The sequence below is a fragment of the Canis lupus genome, chromosome 1, assembly GCF_048164855.1.
Source record: "Canis lupus baileyi chromosome 1, mCanLup2.hap1, whole genome shotgun sequence".
Taxonomy (NCBI): Eukaryota; Metazoa; Chordata; class Mammalia; order Carnivora; family Canidae; genus Canis; species Canis lupus.
In genome coordinates, this window is record NC_132838.1 from 12495085 (window position 1) to 12515293 (window position 20209).

The 20209-nt window shown below is 38.1% G+C and overlaps 1 protein-coding gene across 4 annotated transcripts in view; it reads right to left on the minus strand.

Annotated features, from left to right (window-relative positions):
• Positions 1 to 20209, minus strand: part of CDH7 (cadherin 7) — a 120576-nt gene that overhangs the window by 63405 nt on the left and 36962 nt on the right. For all 4 annotated transcript variants that reach the window (XM_072820850.1, XM_072820860.1, XM_072820870.1 and 1 more), the window contains 2 exons: positions 4168 to 4462; positions 537 to 656 (listed from right to left, as the gene is read on the minus strand). In XM_072820850.1, the coding sequence (XP_072676951.1) occupies positions 537 to 656; positions 4168 to 4462 (415 nt within the window). Of the gene's footprint in view, positions 1 to 536; positions 657 to 4167; positions 4463 to 20209 lie in introns of those variants that run through there.

A 20209-nucleotide genomic window follows, 5' to 3' on the forward strand; every position in this document is an offset into this window, starting at 1 on the left:
TGTTTTTTCTTCTAAAATTAAAAAAAATCACTTAATTTAGTTTTTTATTTAGCAGACCATCATCCTAATTGGTTTACTCAGGAAAATTAGTTTAAATGTAACAGACTCTGGCAGGATAAGCTGAACCTCCTACCTATTCTACTGTATGGCAGGTGGGGGTTTGGCTTGAGATTTACACTTAACTACATATGATTCCTACGTGAATTAGTTAAAGAAAGCAAAACGAATATAAAACTTGACATAAATAATAACATTTTCTTATGTAATCAGGAAAAAGCAGCTGAAATACTTTATTAGTATATCATACTTTAATTTTGGTAGAAATACTGATAATTGTAATAAAATATTCTTAGAAGATGCTAATGTTTCTATAAATAATATGCTGTTTAATAGCACAGTACACATATGGAGAGAAGCACAATAGCAATGTAGTGTTTGTTTTCAGTGCCAACTATATTGAATAAAAATAACTAATATCAATTCTGTGCCAAGGTATAAATGATGACATTATAAGAAGAGTCAATATCAGTGTTTACCTGTCTTTGGTTCCACTGAGAAGTATGGTTGTCCTTGCAGAATGCTGTAGACCACTCGGGCACTGTTGCCATATGTAGGATCGTCAGCATCCGTGGCTGTCACTTGTACCACTGAGGTCCCTACATGCCAATCCAAAAGCCAGTGAATCAAAAACTTCAAACTGCCACAAAACAGAATGACTCATAGAATGCTGAACACGCTACATTAGATTTGTTTTTAATTATTTTCTTTTTTCTTATTTCAAAGCATATGAAAAATTGACATATTTTTTGTAAAAGACAAACCCAGAATGAAGATAAATGCTAATTAAGCCCTCAGAAAGATTTAAGGGATACAGAAATATGTTAGCAAAAAAAAAATAAGATTGATGATGCACATTAGGAGGATACTCAGAATTGGAAGGGACTCAAATTTTGGGCATCTCATCCATCAGGGTCAGGTAACAAGTTTTTATCAGGAGCAGTCTCTATAAGTCTCAATTACTGTCCAGAAGGCCGTGTGACAAGTAACAGCATCTTGACACCCAAGTCACTGAGGGGATCTCACTATTACAGCTGAGTAGAGCCAACAGAAAATGAAACTTCATTAATTGAATAAAAAAAAAAAATCTGATGGATCCACTTAACTGGATATTACGTAGCATCTCTTCAAGTAATAGTTTTAGTTTTCATTTGTTTATATGAATTGATTTAAAAGCAAAAGCATAAAATGAAAATTTAAACCACCTTCTCACAGGAGAAAAAGTATGGCAGCTTTAAAAATTGCATTATTAGTTGTTTTCTATATTTCATGAGATAGAATGTCCCACTGCTTCTTCATTTTACCATGTATTCACTCATTCCATATGGAAAGCATTTATTGTGATGTGTTCTTTTTATTTTCATTTGGAGCATAATCTTAAAAATGTTACTTGTGTTTACTTAATTTAAGCGCATGCTATTTTATCATTTATCTCCTATTGACAGGAATGGAACAAGTCTCTTTTTGTATTCTTCTAAGGTTTTAATTTGTTTCTTTTTTTAAATTTGTTTCTAATAATTTATTGAAAATGTTTTTAAATCTAACATATCATTTCAATATATTTCTAAAGAGATTTCTCTAAGTCTTTAAATAAGTCATCAATGTCCATTTTGTTACAAACCAATTGTCTTTTCCACACTATGGTTTTCCTTACCAGTCCCATCTTCTTTAAAAATGGGTGCATATTATATAGCTATAATATAGCTTTATAATAAAAAAAAGCTATGTAAACAGCACTATTTTTAAATTCTAATTTAAAAAAAATTGACAGACTTTATTGCACCCTGCAGATACCTGGTAGGACCGTATAGTGAATGATGCATATTTTAAAGTATTTTTAAAATTAAATTTTGAGTATTTTAAAATGTTAGAATTAATGGCATCAGTATTCTCTAGTTTCCCTACAATGCACTATCTCTACAGCAATATTCACTCTCGTGACATACTTAAGTACTGATTTCTTACTTTATTGAAAAGGAAAGTGCCTTAAACAAAATAATCAAAACTCCTTTAGTAATTTGGTTGTATATGATTTTTTTCTAAAGTGTTCACTAAGAAATTTACTTTATACATACACATACACACAACACACATGCACACATATTTTTAAATAACTTTAAATTGTCCATGCTTATCTATGGTCTTCTGGAAATGAATGAATTATCCTAAGGGCTTATTAGTGTGTTTTCAATTTTGCAGTTAGCATTCAACGAAAAACACAGCCCTGAATATTAAACACTGAATGCTTGTGCTATATATACTGTACTATTTGGTTAGAATTAAACCCTTTGATAAACTACGAATAACAAAAATAACTTGTATTTGTGCATAATAATCATGCTGTTTCATATCAGAGTGGTATCACTGAAACCAAAAGTACAGCACATTATTTAGCCTCTAAATGAACAAAGTTCACATTAATCCAGTTCATATGGCTACACCCTATGGAGCAAAGGAAACCTGGAGCAAGCCAGTGAAGCATAGCCAACTTGCCCACATGAAAATTATGGAATTGCTCAAACACACCTCAAAGCTTCCCGTTTTTCTAAACATTACTATTTGGGGAGGACAATGTGCCTTCTCTTTTCTCTAAAACCTGCAAATCTTGTTGTGGCTGCTGTCTTCATAGCTGTTGTTCTTGTTGTTAAGCAACAGCCAGCAGCACTGAAGATGTGGGAGGTATCAAGAAAGTGTGAAGAAGCCTGTTTGGTCAAAGAAGTGCTCACATGTAAGCTAACTATGGTGAGATGCTTCCATTGTGGTTCAGAATTTTTCCTGACCACAAGCATCTATTCTTCTGGTTCATTTTCTGTTTCTATTTCTTCAGCAGCCAGGGCAACGGTGCCCCATATAATTTTCATTCTCCCATCTGTTGGAAATTTAGGGTCACTAAATTGTGATTCCCCTAAAGGGCACACATAATACACATCTTTGCAATTCCACTTCCTAACACAGTAGATCTGTTGACTGAAGGCTGGATGGATGAAGCAACCTTTATTTAATATAAAACAAATCACACTGGGTAAAATGTTCGCCTGTTAAAAAACAAATTCAATTATTCTTTAAATAAGTGTCTTACTTCAAAACTAAAAATGACAGGAAATAAATATATAAATCAACTGGTCTATTTAAGCACCACATTTTTTTTTTACTGTTTTGTAAGATCATCTAAAATGACATACCAGCTGAAAATTATTTCAAAGGTATCTGACTACTTTACAACTGAGTTTTTATTATTTGACATACATAAAGTATATACCACACTCTACTTTCTATTTTTCCAGCAATGGAACAATGTGAAAACCCCTCTGAATAAAACAGCCTTCATGATTCTTTTCTATACCTCAAACTGAGTATCAACTTTGTTATCAATTCAATATAAATTTTCACGCATCTAACTTTCTGGAGAAATTACAAAAAACACGAGTGGTGGTGTGTGGAGGGACATCTGTGTGTTCAAGCACACTCTACAAGCAAACAGGTCAGCTTATCTAAACATTAGACAGCCCGCCTGAAACCTTGGCCACAGGATTCTTAGAAGAGCAAATCATTAATACTAACCAGGAGAGAGAAAAGATTCTCACAGGGCAGTGTCTGGAAGGATTTTCTTTTTTAAATTCCTAGGGGTACTTTTATTTTTTTTTTAAGATTTTATTTATTTACTCTTGAGAGAGAGAGAGAGAGGCAGAGACACAGGCAGAGGGAGAAGCAGGCTCCATGCAGGGAATCCGACATGGGACTTGATCCCAGGACCCCAATCATGCCCTGGGCCAAAGGCAGATGCTCAATCACTGAACCCCCAGGTGCCCCTTAAGCATTTATTAAATTAAATATCACACTGAAAAAAGACTAAGACAAGAGCAATGTACTGAAGATACAAATCCCCGGGGGAAAGGAAAATTTTCCAACTTTTCCATATAAATCAAGTAATGATTGGAATCATTAGATTTGGATGCTGGCTTTTAATGTCTCTCAAACTTTCCCCTCACCTTCACTAGAAACTGCTGTACCAACACTCCTGTGATTTTTTTTCAGCACCTATGATGATTTGGTTATAAAAACGAACCCCCCAAAATCAGAGACTGCCAAAGCAGCATGCTCTTTACTCACCCACTGGAGACATTTCGGGGACCCCCGCCGTGTACGGACCATCCAAGAATTTGGGTTCGTTGTCATTGATATCCTGAATCTTGATGACGAACTCGGACTCGGGCTCTACAGGCTTGTTGGTGAGCCTGTCCAGCGCCTGGGCGCGGAGCGTGTAGTAGGCCTGTTCCTCCCGGTCCAGCCTCTTGGTAGCATGAATATCCCCAGTGTTCTCATCAATAATGAAAATGGAACTTGCCCCTTCGCCTGACAAGATGTATTTGATGGAACCATCTCCTTTATCAACATCAGAGTGAAGCTGGTGAAAAATTCATGTGAGATGAGATTAACTTACAAGAGAGTCAGCGATATGGAGATACGTAAAAATAATTCTTATGTCAGGCAGCAGCACATGAAATTTTATTGTTCTTGGAAAGATAAGCTGATGCTTATTGTGCACAGCCGAGAGGCTGTGAGCATGTGTCAGCTTGCACTGGTGAGCAAGACAATTTCATTTCTTCCTGTAAACAGTCTCATTTCCAAAGGTATTTTCTATCATTCCCAAAGTTAGGAACTCGTGGTGGTGTTAATTTTTATTTGGTCTGTCCTTGCCAGTTTTAGCCATCTTCTTTGGAACAGAGCATTCAGTAAACATGTATAATCGGTTGATTTGATCTTACTCCAAGCAAAGGGACTCGCTATAGGACATGTGCAAATTTAGATCTAATAAAGTGTCTATTTAATATGCTTAGACACTCCCACATTCTTTAAGGACACCAGCCCCTCCCACCCTCTGTCCTGATTAACAAGTATGGATGGATGTCCGGTCACCAAATCCGCCTCCGGATCCTGTTCTAGATTTTAAAATTTGAAGCCGAGAAAAATTACACTGCTCTCTGAAGTAGGAATTTTAAATCAGTATGTGCCTGAGACTTCAACTCAAACCTTTCTTGAAATACCAAGAACTGCATTAGATTTGCATGATTAACCCCAGCAATCGGCGGCAGGGCCAGCTCCCACGGATTTGCATTTCGTATCTGGGACTGTCCCTGCTCTATGTCAGAACATTATGTTGAACAGAGGAACCTAAGGAAACTCAGACATAATTATACATTTTCCTGAACTTCATAACCTGAAAAACACAGGACTCAATCTGTCATCTCCATAATCTTTCATCCCCTATAACCACTATCATCTGGACTTCGAGTAATATGAATGCAAAAAAAAAAAAAAAAAACAAATAATAAAGGCCATTCATTGTCCTACAGAACTATGTTTGCATTCTTTAAAAGATGAGGTGCTAAGGACATAAAATACGGAAAACTACTTAGGGAAATGTGCATGTCGTGCATTTTCTACCTTCTGTGCTGGGTGTGGAGGGTACTGCTTTTGGCACCGTGACTTCTGCAAGTGATTCTTCCAGTGTACTGTCACAGCTGTGTCGATACTCTGCTCCAGGATACTTAAGCACCTGATTTCTCCCTTAGTTTCTATAGTTTTTATCAGGACTAAATCATACAAAAAATTGACCACTGGCACAAGTTATAATTTCGATTTGTTCAGTGTGAAATTATCTAGTGGATCACCGTACCGCGTGTTTATCACCCTCCATCTGGGAGAGTAGAGTTCTTGAAATAGGGCGAATTGCCTAATCTTCTTAAGTCATTCTCAGGGTTACGGTTGCCTCTGTATCTCCCTTGAAGAAGAAAGCTAGCTGGAACCACTACAGCTGGAATTGCTGAGCGCTTCCTATGTGTCAGGCACTATTCTTAATGTTCTCTACATGGTAACTCATTTGGTGCTCACATTGAATGACTTCATTATCCGCATTCACAGATAAGGAAACTAAGTTAAAGAAAGGCTATGTGCCTCGCCTAGGGTCACATGACCAGTGCTCTGTGGCTGCACCAGGATTAGGAAACATGGGGACTCCTGGAAAGCTCCATCTCCACTGTCTGCAAGACGGTCCTGCCTCTGGAGAGGTGCTGCTGTCCCATGAGCTGGGGCCATCAGAAGCTGCAGCAGAGGACCGTCCACCCCTGATCATCCCCCAAGTCATAAAGAAGCTCGGTGCTTTGAGCGGTTTCCATCAACCCACTTTATGACTCAGCAGAAGGGTTCTTTCTTGGCATTATGAGCAGCAAAACACTCGGCCACCTTCAACAACACAGAGCAAAGAACTTGGCTCCTGAGACAAATGCAGATGATGGAAGAAAATAAGCTGTTTTAAGCTGCTGACAGCTCAAGTACCCCCATCCACCCCTCTACACACTTCTCATAGCCACTCTCAGCCCATCCATGAGCCCCAGCCCCCACCCCTCCCGCAGCCCATCCATGCCTCTGGCTGTTAGAAAAGTCTACACGCCACCATTGACCTTGGTGTGAAACAACAGAGGAAGATCCAATGACCACAGGGACACTCAAGTGACATACAGGTGTGTCTTTAATCAAAGGCCTTCTACATCTCTAAGTCTCATTAGGGACTACCATTTATAGAACCAGCCCTTATGATTCATTTAACTAATTCCTGTCAACTAATTGCTGTTTCCATGGCATGGTGATACAATGCTCCTGTAGTATCCAGGTAAGGGAGAGAGGACACATTCCTTTTCAGTACACAACACACATTAAATTCCGGAGTTGACCTTCACCCTGCGCTCTGACACTGTGTTTTACATTACGTGGCATTGTTAGCTGTTCTCCATCACTGACAGCATAAGAGCTCAAAGGCAAAAAAAAGTTCAAGTTGCATGTTTCTCTAATCATTTGGAAATCAGATTTCTTCCTTCCTACCCCTCCCAAACACACACACACACACACACACACACACACGCACACACACACACCCTTCTGTCTCTGGAGCTCTGAACTTCATCATCCTTCCTATCACTGACACTTTTCTACCAGCTAGGACCATCACTAGGCTTGTAATCACTGCCAGAATTCACAAGCAGAAAATTGCTTTGAGTGTCCTTGCAAGGTTAGTGTAAGCATCTGTAGTTAAAAGTGGATGACCAACTTTGAGATGCTTAAGATGGATACCTAATTATCAGATGCATTCAGACATTTAATCTGGGAGACTGTGCACTAATACTCTAATCTTAATAGGCAGAGTGAAACCCACGCTGTTAGGGAAAAACTATTATATTCCTCTACTTAAAAAAAAAACTGCTCAGCACAGAAAAACTTGCAAGTGCAGAACTAACAAATGGCAACTTTAAGTAAAACACATCTGTGCAGATGCTCTCGTGCACTTGCATGCACACGCAGGTACACACAGTCCTTGTCAATGACTACCACAGAGCAGAGAAGCACTATTGGCCACACACAAACTTATGCGCAGTAAAAAGCAAACAAGCATCCTTTGGTTCCACCATATGGCAAATGAAAAAAAAAATAAATGGAAAACAAATATCTGTACTCTTATTTTGGACAGAGTAGAACTTGAACTGTTCCATCTATTTCATTCATAAATACCCTGCTAAACATGGTCCTGTGATTAATCTAAACAAGAACAACAAAACCTTGATTCCTTATGTCACCACACAAAACTCACCTTTACTGCATGGATTCCTAAGTCCCCTTCAAAATATGTGTTGTGACTCCAAAGTAAATATTTACACTATCATCATCATCATCATCTTTACTCTTGCAAATAAACACAAACAATGAGGAGTGCACGCACATGTATGCATGTGCATGTGCGCGCGCACACACACATCTCTTAGCTGGGTCTAGCTCATGATGCAAAAGAATCAGAAGAGAAGGAGACACAATCAGTTCGTGTTTCCTCCATGTCACCCTGACAGCACTGTGTATGGTAACAATGTAAGAAAATATCACACTGTGTTGGAATCTTCATAAGCTGCATAAGCCAGGAATGGCAAGCACCCTTTAAATGTGCCCTAAAATGTAGTACGTTTAGCAACCCACTGTGGCTCCATCATCCTCTGCTTGACAGAACAGCTACCCATTACCCCATTATCTCTGATAGAGCAACTCTTCCCTTTCAGTCTTGCAGAACAATACTAATTTAGAATCTTAAAGTCTTTCTTTAGAGCTATTAGAAAACTCTCCACTTATTCTCCATTTTGTGTGTCAGAAATTATCTCCCTAAAATGTACATTGAATTATATCACACCTCTCATCAAGTACTTTTAATTGTTCCCCAAGGTTTAGGGATGTACCCCAAATTCTAAGCATGGAGCTCCATGCAGCCATATGCTAGCTCCTTAGTCTCTCTTTTCCATCACATCTCAGAAGGCACTCTGCGCTCCGGGCATGTTGGATGAGGACCATGTGGCCCAAGCGTAGCAAGTTGCACCATCCCTTCCAACACAAGTCTTCCATCATCTTGCCTATCAACTCACATCCAGCCCAGCTCCCTTTTACTGAAGTCTTAACAATCTTCTCATTTTCCCCCATGGCATGCTGTTTGCATTTCTCTGATAGGATGCATTTAATTCTGCTTTATATTGAAAATTGAGTCTAGTTGTTTTCATATCCAATCCTTTCTTTAATTTATAAACTCCTTGAGAGCTGGGTTCTTTTTTTATCACCATTTTCCACATTCTCAATAAACAGTTCATTGTCTCAAATTTAGTAAATTTATAATCCACTTTGTAAAAGAGCAGTGCTTGTACTTCAATTTCTATCCTTTTACGTTTTAATAGCATTAGGCAAAAAGAAAACAAACTAAACAAAAAACATCCTGTATCTCTGGATTGTTCCCCTTAATGCTCTGACCTGCCTAGACAGAGCCCAGATAGCTCATTTTGTATGCCCATGGTACCATACGGCACATTGTTTTGTACTTGCACATTTACACATCTCTGTTCCCCAGGGGACAGAACCCCGTAGGGGCAGACATGCTTTCCTATTCCTGTTTCCCTACACACACACACACACACACACACACACACACACACGGGCTGGTAGAGGGTTTTATAGACCTTTGGATGCCCTTGGATGGAAGACTCTCAATGTTCTTAACTTTTTTTAATCTACTATTTAGTTTTTAATTAAGATTATAAAGACCAAAACTAAAAACAGATCAATGCACTGCAGTTCTGATAATTTTCTTACATCTATTTAATAATCAACTAGGGCCTGATACAAATGACCTGGTCTCATACTGTCAATCTACCTTCCTAAAGAAGAGTCTGAATATGGTGAATAAATCTCAGTTTAGCAAAGACTAAGGTAAAAAAAAAAAATCAATTCAATATGTTGATCAATTTTTCTTCCCATTATGAATATCTTAATTCTGCTGGTTATTTGATCTTACAGATAACCTTGTCTTTCAGCACTTCCTCTGCAAAATGGAAGTAAAAAATACCTGTATTGGGACTTCACTGAACAATTGTGACAACTACTTGAGGTGATACAGAACACAACTCATTAAGGTAAAGCACTATAACATCAGGATTGTACTTTGTAATTTAACACACTAAATTTTCATGTGGCAAAAAAACAAGTAAATCTAGATGTAAGATGAAACTATTTGGAAAGAGATAATATTTATCATGAAAGCTTTGACACTAAAAAATAAAACACTAAAGTCAACAAAGGTCTCTGATCCTCACTGACCTACTTATGATGAAGATGGAAATAATTAAAGCTTCTATTCAATTTTCCTTATAATGAACATTTGAATAAGAAAAATGCAAAAGTCATTATTACAAAAATATAAAAATTCATACTACTACTACATCTGTGTACAAAAGTGGAGTAATGATGGCTGAGAAGCATGTTAATCAATTTGAGAATGATTGATGCTAAATATTAACAAAGGATTTCTAAGGTGACTTTCCTACCATTGGCTTATTATCGATACCCATTTTTTTAAAGTTTAAAAATACATTAACTGTTAGAACTCATGTGATTTATGAAACTTAGCAAGGTTAGAATTTTAAATGTAGAGGGCAGATTTAAACAATAACTGGTAAAAAATAAAACTGCTTGTATATACACATTCCAGGCAAGTTTTCTTTTCTCATTATGCTTTTTAATAGAAATCTTCCACATGCCACTGGATACCATGTAATTATCAAGTTGTTGAAGAAATATTATAGATGAAAACAAGTGTATGAGTCATTCTTTCTGGTTGAAGTATTTCTAATTTATAATTATCATTGTGGTCCAGGGTTATGGAACACAATTTACTTGTGAAGCATCTCTGATGAAGATGCATGGTTTAAAAACTAAAGGTACTAATTACAAAACAGAATAATACAGGAAAGGGATACAATCCAGGAAGTGCTTACATAAGGTCAAAACTGTCAAAAAAAGTCTCATTTTTTTTTTTTTTAGCCAACATTAGGTAAAAAGGAGGAACTACTCAGATTGTTTGGTTTGGTTTAGGTTTTTCTCTTTGGAAAAAGTCCCACACTAATTCAGTGGCCATGAACATTCATTCTAGGGGCTTAATACTTGCTTAGTAGTTGAGAGGTTCAACTGCTAGGTCACCATGGCAAAGGAGCCAGAAGCATGGCTACTGAATCTCCACTCTGCCTTTATTGTGATGCCTTGATCACTCTTAAATCATAGTTCATTCATCTGTTATAGACTAGCATCCATAAAGGTGTAGTCGGCCTTGCACATTAGAGGGAGGTTAAAATGTAGTGATGCATTTGGAAGTATTTTGTAAAATGTAACTCTCTATCCATATTTATAAGTTCACATATAGCAGTACAATAGAATTATCTGCATCCCTTAGAGGGGAGAATCTTGCTTTTATTGGTAAAGGTTCTACACTTATGCCTATGGCGTGGTTACTCAGAACTTCACACTAAGAGCTGCATCTTTTTCATTAAGGACCCAGTGATAACTCAGAAAAGCATTCTCTATTCCACACAGCTACATGTGCCTCCCTAAAGAAATCTCCACAGAGCTCATCGCATCCTTTCTCCAAATGCTGTCTCCAGGCCACATCCAGAACTTTCAAACAACGTAAGGAAATCTGCCTTGAGTCAAATTGTAACTGATCAAAACTCCTCCTTGTCCAAAGCCTCCTCTTCCAGCATAATCATGAGCACATCATGTTCTCTACTGCAGGGCTCCCCTGTAGTAACTTGCTCACTTAGTTCTAAACTCTGAGTAGTCAACCAGAAGCAAATGAAAAGCAAACCCCTGGAAATGTCAAGCTTTTTGCTCAAGAGGATAATGTTCAATCTTGCTTTTGAAACGGGGGCTGGTTGTACACAAAATGTTACAGGAGGCTAACACAGTGCTGCTCAATATGGAGTCCAAGGACTGGGTGCCATCTGTCTAAGTCTAAGGAAGTACAGAAAATTGAGAGGAAAGGCTTAGCAATTTTCATAGTCATTTAATAGAGCAATTTAATGTCTGTTAAGCCCAATAATAATGGGAAAAAATGAGGGCTCTATTTTCTAAGTAATTCATTTTTAATATAGTTACAAAGCTATTAGGAGGTTATAATAAAGTATGTTCTGTGTTCTTAGAAAAGCCCAATAAGCTTGCAAATAAACAACAAAAACTTGGCCCTTCACTGTAGATCAGTTGAAAAGCACTGGGCCAGTGGATAAAACTTATGTGAATGGTCTTTTGAATGCTTCTAGGCAATAATCAGTCCAAAACCCTTTTCCTGTCCTAACATTAGGCAAGACGGAGGATACTATCAGGCAGGCACAGGGCAACTGAAGAGGCCATTTTTAAAACTTGCACAGATGTTCTGTACGTGGCATTTTGGAGAAGGCATTCAGGTACACGTTGCAGAGGGCAATAACATGACATGTTTGCCAAATATCTCCTGAAGTCTTCTGCATTGTATTGCCTTGTGCATTCAAAAATACAAACAATAATGGTTAACAGAAACGTAATTCTGGAGTCTACGTTTGGGGAAGAAAACTTTGATGCTTGTTTAATTTAAAAAGACAGTACTGTACACTATCTTATCAGATCTGATACAAGGATTCTACATGTCCAGTGTGATCTGATAGAGCCAGTGCGTGGACGAAGGTACAAGATACGGAGGAACACAGAATTTCAGAGATAATGTGGAAGTAGGCGGGTGAACAGAGGAAAGGAGCTAGGAGCTAGTCCAAAAGGAGAATAAGACTGTAACCGGTCATCCTTATGCTTATTAATAAGATCTTAGTAAGAGGGGCAGCTGGTTAAACTTTAAAATCACAGTAAGTATATACATTATTTGTAATCTGTGATATTTGGTAAACTTGTTTTCAAATATTGTCACTGAGTATTTAATGTTTGTCTAGTTAATCCTTTCTGGCATCTTTGTTAAAATCACATGTATCCCTTGAGCTGTTATTAGAAGTACCAGGTGAGAAGTAGCCCCTTAGCTCTTGTGCCTGAACTGAAGAGATACAGATGACATCACTCTTGTGCCCAAGCTGGATTGTCCTGGAAAAACAGAGATTGGATCAAGTCTGTTTCTGTCTCCATCTAGAAACTCAACATTTATTAATCATCTATTAAAAGTGAGTATGGAGTATCTCCTATAGGCCAGGTGTATGGGTGTCTATTCATGAAGACAAGAGGGGCAGGGTAGCAAGGGGTAGCCTGAAGCACAGAGTCAAACGCTGCCCATTTTCATGAGCTCACGGAGAGAAAGGCTGTCAACGCAGCAGGCTATCAGTAGACCAGGTTGAGCAAACAATTGCAACTCTGATGACCATGAAAAAAAAAAAAAGCACCCACAGAATGCCAAGAAATCATCTGACAGGAAAATCAAACTGAGTTCAGAGGTTCAGGGAAGTGCTTTTTAAAGAAATGATATTTAAGTTGAAACAAGAAACCTATTACTAAGAAACGGTTTGATGATGAAGGGCAAAACTTGATTTCCAGGAAGGTACTTGACTAAGGATAGAAAAAATTCCTTTTTAGAAATCTTCAGACTGTGTAATACACAGGATCCACTACTTTATAATAGAGAATGCTTTCTGCATGTGATATACCAAAAGAGGCTTTACAGTGTAAATATATCACTACCTATATTCTGTAAACATGTTTAAATAATTAAAAAAATTAAAAAGACTACAGAACAGTGCACCTATCTTAACCTACTATTTGGCTAATGAACGTTATTATTTATTGAAGTTCAGTATGTAGGTCTCCTGTATCAGCATTACCTGAGATGCTGGTTAGAAATGCCAACTTCTGGGCTCAATATTAAGTCTACAGAAATCTATTTGAGTTGGAACCAGGAATATGAATTTTCAACCAGCATTCTGGATAGAAAACTTCTGGTCTAACACATATAACCACTCACATGCAAACCTCTTTAGACCAATAATGTCCTGCTTTAAATTATTCAGCACTTTCAATTACTCTGTATTTGTAATTTAATCAGCAAACGAATACTAAATAAAATTCTCTGCCTTGATTTCTTCACCTATTTTACTCAAAAGAGAACTGTCCCTTTTCTAACCAAAGGTAGGAAGGAAAAGTTTACAGTACAGATTTCTGTATCCATCCTGGTGGTTAGAAAAAGAATGAGTATCAATTGTAATCTGAAAATCAGCTGCAACCACAGGGATTGCACTTCATCCTACTAACTTTCCTATAAATTCCTCCTAGAGAAGAGGTATAACATGTTTCCATAGGAGCTGCTCTCTGGATGGATTACATGCGGTAAAGGGAAATTAGTGGGGCAGGAGGGTTGTCTCTAGGGGATGTCAAGAAAGCCTCTGGGGTCCACTCACTTCCTGAACCTGCAAAACACTGGAAGCGTTGGTGGCTGGTATGTCTCCTTTCTTGGGGGCATCCGACATCCAAACCAGTGGGTGAGGGAGTGATTTGAAATTCCCTCTTCTCCCCTAATTCAGGGAAACTATGAAGAACTTTTCAGATCCATGGCTCCCCAAAGCTGAGCCATGTTCTAGGTTGCAACTGATTGCATGTTCAACACGTGTATCTGCTCCAACCTACTTCCTTCCCACCCTCCCAAGCGTTAAATCCAAGAATGCCAGTAATAAATATCCTACAGGAACATGTCTCAGAGTCTGTTTCCTGCAGACCTGACCTGCAGCATGCACACAGGTAACCAGCTCAGCAGCTAATGAGTGGCAGAGCTTGGCTCTCCACGGACATCTGTCCTCATGCATACCACAGTCTCCCACAGAGGCACAGGAGAGTGAGAAGCCCATTTACATAATTTGGTGAGAGGTGTGTACTTGTAGATCAGAAGCCGCAGCAGCTGAAGCAGCAGCAGGGTGGCAAGATTCATAAAAGACATAACCCTGGGCAGAGTGCTGCTTGTTTTTTTTTCAGTCTGCACCTGATAGACTCTTTTTTTTTTCCATGCTCCCAACCACTTTGATTTCTAGAAACTTCACACTGTGAGTGAACCAGTCACAGGAGAGGGGAGGATTCACTGTGGTGTTTTCATTTGAGAAGAGGAAGAAGCAAAATGCTCTTAACTCCGTGAGCCCAGAGCTAAATCTGCATGCATTTCTACTCATACGAGATCCTTGTTCTCCACACTCAGATGTGAGTGTCTTATGTTCACTCAAGTGGTATGATGTCCAGACTTAGTACGGAATTGTTCAGTCAAAATATGAATCCAGTGGCCTAGGCCTTTAAGAAACAAAACAAAACAAAACAAAACAAACAGAAAAACCTCTCCAGGTCATACTATTATGCACCCAGTGTAAGCATCACTGGCCTAAAAGAGAAAGAAATAGAGAAGAAGGTGAGGGAAATGTTCTTCCATTTTACTGATATTATTGCTTTGAAGAACAGGAAAAAGCAGGTTTATTAACTAGATAAAAAAGAGAAAAAAAAGCATGTCTATGGAGCTTAGCCAATAATTTGCTTAAAGGGTGCAAATTTTAAAATCATACCTCAAAAAAAAAAAAATCCCTGGCCAAATTTCAATAAACACAAAAGCTTCCTAAATGAAAAAATAAACCTGTTTCACATGACAGGACTCTCCATGGGATATGTAATTGCCTCATCTAAAATATAGCAGGTTTAAGAAATAAAAAGACTGTATTCTGGCTCAGGTGACCTAAGAAGAGCTAAGCCATGTTTTCTTCCCCAAAGCAAGATATCACTCAGAAATACATGAGAAAAACAAGGTTCCTTCTGAGCCTTCTTAGCTAGTGCCCAACACAACCACAGTGACTGCAAAATCCTGGCTTCCTACCCCTCACAATCTTGACTGCAGTGTTAATGCCAGAAGGGTAAAAGTTTCCATAAACAAATGCAATAAAATTAGTAAAGCTATAAGAAGAAAAGAGAGAAAAAGGAACATGAGAGTGAAGTGGAAGGGATGCAGTAAAGCAAAGTCATTAGCTAGTTGATGCAAGAGCGGGACATCCTCAAATAGCTCTCATCTCGCAGAGCCCAGAAAGGCATCGTTGGTTTTCCCAGGAGGACTCCTCATGGCTGTCTATCTTTGTTTACAGGTTGTTCTGGTATTACCAGCAGGACTCCAAGAGTATCACAGAGAGAGAGAGAGAGAGAGAGAGAGAGAGAGAAGGGGGGGGATGGCCACATACCCACTGGTAGTTGCAGGCAAAGGAAGATAAGTGACTACACTGCTTAAGAATGATTTTTGCAATTCTTCTTAGCTTTTAAACTGATGATGTTCTAATTTAAAAAATGTAATGTTATCTGAGTACTTTCTGAACAGCACATTTATTTCATAGTAGGACTCTGTCCCTTCTTCTCAAAAGGGTATTAAATGTTAGAGCTCTACTCAGCTCTCCATGAATTCACAGGACTGGGATTTAAAATGAATAAAATAAGTTCTTTGGCAGCATAATCACAATTGCTAAAGTGAATCAGAATCATATTGAGACCAATCACGTCTGTATTAAGCACCGTGGCACAGAACAAGAACCAGGGAACCTGGGGCTAGTGCCATGGATACTGCTCCCATGTTGGACAACCCCTAAACAACTGGTATCACCTGGGGACTTTGGTTCATTTATCTACAAAATGGACTGAACTAGGTGGTCTTAAACGTTTCCCTTTTATTCCTCAAACACTATATATCCCCTCCAAGTAAATATGGGTTGAACCAGAGCCATCCATCCAGATTCCTTACACTGTCTTACCCTAGGAACTGCATAAGACGTTGAGAGCTACATTTTAGGTTATGATAATGCCCTAGCTTAAACTAATTTATAGAATCACATATAACAACTCTGTAGTTATGCCGCCTTGGGAAAGAGTACTTTAGAACACGTTCAGATTATCGTATCCTCGGAAAAATCCCATAGATTCCTAATTCTTTTCTATAATTTCAAAATGTCTGTTTTATAGTGGCTCATGGTGGGGAAAAAGGCACTTATTTATTTCTGGGCACTTGGGAGGATCTGTTTTGCATATGCACAATGGCTCACAATCTGGTTAAAATAATTCAACAGAATTAGTTTTTAATTTAAAAATCTATGTCAAGAACATACACAAGCTATCTTTAAAGGGTATGTCAAAATAACATGCCACCTAAACACAACTGTTTGGACAAGTGCACTTATTTAAAAGGAAATATTCATGGCACTTACTTATAATTTGTCTGATAACACACAAATTCAATTAGTATCACTTACAAATATACACACTAAGGAAACCCATTTGCTCTTTCTTTCCCTGAGATTTACAACGTTATACATTTTCTCTGTACTTCATCCTGTCACATTACGACACATGATTCAGATGTATTATTATATTTCGGTTTGAAAGAGTACAAAGCTGTACTGTGACGATAATGATTTCCTGGTAGAAGCTGGCTATTGATGGATGCTAATACAAGAGAAACCTTCCTGGAGGGCATCATGGTGGGTGGTTATTTCCTCCTTGTCTTCTATGCTGCTTCTATTAACAAAAACTTCCTTCACTGTGGAACCCAAAGAAGAAAAAGAATACCAACTGAAGTTCCTTCTTTTTAACTACCTGTGATTTAAATAAATAAAGAATCCCATAATGGAATCGGCCTGTGTTGTGGCATCAAATATAAAACGCTAATCACTACGAGTAGCTGAGTCTAGACTGCAAAACTATGTGAAATGGGACCAATTTAACCATGAAGTTATAGTTATGACAAAATTTTCTTGCAGGCTTCATCCACTCTAACTCAAAATCCCACATTACTTCTGTTAAAGAACCTTGCTCCTCTATTCTTTTCTGTAACCTTATATTTCTTTGCTTTATATTTGCAATCCTTTTATCCACCCTGCTTCCCATATTGTTTTATAGTTCTCTTATCCAAATAGCTAATAGTGAGAACTAATATTTATTGAGTGTAATTATGTGCCAGACATTGTGGTAAAGGGACCTTTAATTCTCTCAACAACCGTCTGTGGTAGGCATTACTGGCCTAATTCTATACATGAAGAAGCTATGATTTAACGGGATTAAATGTTTGCCCAGGCTTACTCAATAATGTCCCAGACTTGATCTGAGTCTTACCAACAACACAGAGTCTGTACTGTACCCATTCTTACCTATACTGCGCTGTGCCCATTCACCCTCTCCCATGAGAGACGAATGACCTGGGAGATTTTAGAGTCTTGCACTCTCTCATTGAAAAATCCAGCTATGAGTGAGTTAAAACATGGTTTTATAGTGACTGAATTTTCCAGTTTTTGCTTCTGATCCCTCCATGTCCTTTGCCCCCTCCCCCAGTTGTGGATTTCCAATATTCTCCCTCAAAAGTCTGCCAATCCTGTCATTTTGTCCCTACTCCATCCATCTCTACCCTGAATTGGATTTCATTATTTCTCATATATGTTAACAGTCCAGAAATTCAACTTTATGAAAAGCTTGAGGACTCTTAACTCTTCTCCCCTCAACATCTCTAACACACATTATTACATGGCTGCCATGTTCACCTTACTACACCACATTCATTTTATTACTCTCCAGAGCTCAGGGTTATGGATGGCTCCCTACAACTTTCCAGACTAAAGATCAGCTTAGCATTCAATGTCTCCAATGGTATGAGCTCAATGATTCTAATGTGCATGATAATCATATATTCCAACACAAAAAAGAACTTATATTACAATTTTAAGATGTCATTAATTGTACCTGGCATCACAATTTCTAAGGGCAAAATGTGAAAAAAAAAAGCATCTTACAACAGGCAGAATGTGCTGCTTTTTGGTTTTTATCCCTTACTTCTAACTTCCCATATTCTTCTACATTCCCCTTCTGAAATGCAACAGGCTTTGCAAAGCAAGAATACATTGCCTAAGGCTTTCTACAATCAAATCCATCGGATTCCATGCCAAAATTATCCATATTTTACATTTATCTAACATGAAAATCAAGGAAAGCCAAGTAAAAGTGAAAAGAGCACATGAAGCATTGAATATTATATGTTGCTCAAAGAAACATAATGACAACAGCTTCAATAAATGATAGCATTTTGTTTAGTACTGCCGCAGCATGCGTTTTCTCTGAAACATCTTTCAAGATAATCTTATTTTTATTTTCTTTACAAAATCAAGTCTCCATTGCAATCACACTGAGTGACAGTACACTTCTGTGACAAGTACAGTGTGATCTGACGTTTAAGCAATTTATAGTTACCACCACTAACAAAAATTCTGATCTAATTTCTGGAGTTCCAATCTATAGAATGGATGGTGATAATACTGTTTAGAAGGGCTTTTAATCCAGTGAAAATGTTTGTTTTGGAATGAAACAGAAATAAGTGTATTCAGTGAAATTTACCATACATATATTTACATAGAAGAAATGTCTTAACAAGTCGGTAAGAAAGAGACTAAGACATCTACCCCTTCCTCACGAATACTCAAGTCATAAGGAATAATTAGTAATTCCTTTACTACAAATGAAAGAGAAGAAGAAATCATAGCAGGATGATCCATGGAAGAAGGCAGAAGAAAAGCCATTAAAGCCTTTTGGCAGGGTCTCAGAGATGGGATGGCCAAGGACAGAAAGTCAGATAAAGGGGATTTGTTTTTTTTTTTTTTTTTTTTTTTTTTTTTAAATTTTTTATTTATTTATGATAGTCACAGAGAGAGAGAGAGAGCGCGCGGCAGAGACACAGGCAGAGGGAGGAACAGGCTCCATGCACCGGGAGCCCGATGTGGGATTCGATCCCGGGTCTCCAGGATCGCGCCCTGGGCCAAAGGCAGGCGCCAAACCGCTGCGCCACCCAGGGATCCCTAAAGGGGATTTGTTAAGAGGAATGCTATATGGCACTCTTCATGGCCTCAATTAACTTTAAAAATGATTTTTTTTAATGTTGCAGGATTTTTTTTTTTTTTTTTGGATGGCCATTAGTAAAGAGCTGAGTTTTGAGGCAGGCCAAACAAGATCAGGTTGCATGGATGAGATGTGTCCTGGAAACTGAGGGGCAGTGGACAGAGTGAAGAGTGCTCTTCTCCTGTCTGCTGCTCTAGAGGGCCCAGAGCTACATCATGATGCAATTCTGCTTCCACATGGGAATATAAAAAAGCTGAAAAGAGTATTATTCTAAAATATCATATTGTATTAATCATATAATTATTACCTTAGGAAGAAGATACACATATTCTCCAATCTGTACTATTTTTTGAAAAATGTAAGGCAAGAGAATTAAAATGGAAAAATGACTAACACCCAGTCCTAGAGTGGAATACTGTGTCCTCTTTCACCTACAAGCTTCTGCGAGGGGATGACAATGGACCTCTTTCAAGGTTTAGGCATTTGATTCTTCACACTTGTACTCAACAGACACGGACCTCCTTTTGAGCCCTAGAGGGCACATTGATTCAGTCCTCAGGAGGAAAACCCTCCTTTTCCTTTTTGTCTCTCTTCCACATCCTCTAAGAGGTCTTGCATATGTTCACCATGCTTTAGAAAACACTGGCTACAGCAGCCATGTGGGGCTCCACCGAGTGTGGCTGGAATTTCTAAGAGCCATTTTTTAGCCTTAGGGGCACTTCAGAAAAATATGTAACAGACTAACATAAAATAAATAGTTAATGTGGTTTTCAAAACTCAATATCCAAGTACCATATAAACAAATTAGTATGCTCAACAGAGAAGGTTATTTAGTCAAATGTCACTTAATTAAAAGCCAGAGATACCAATTTAAAACAAAGGCCAAAGAGAAACAGATGAA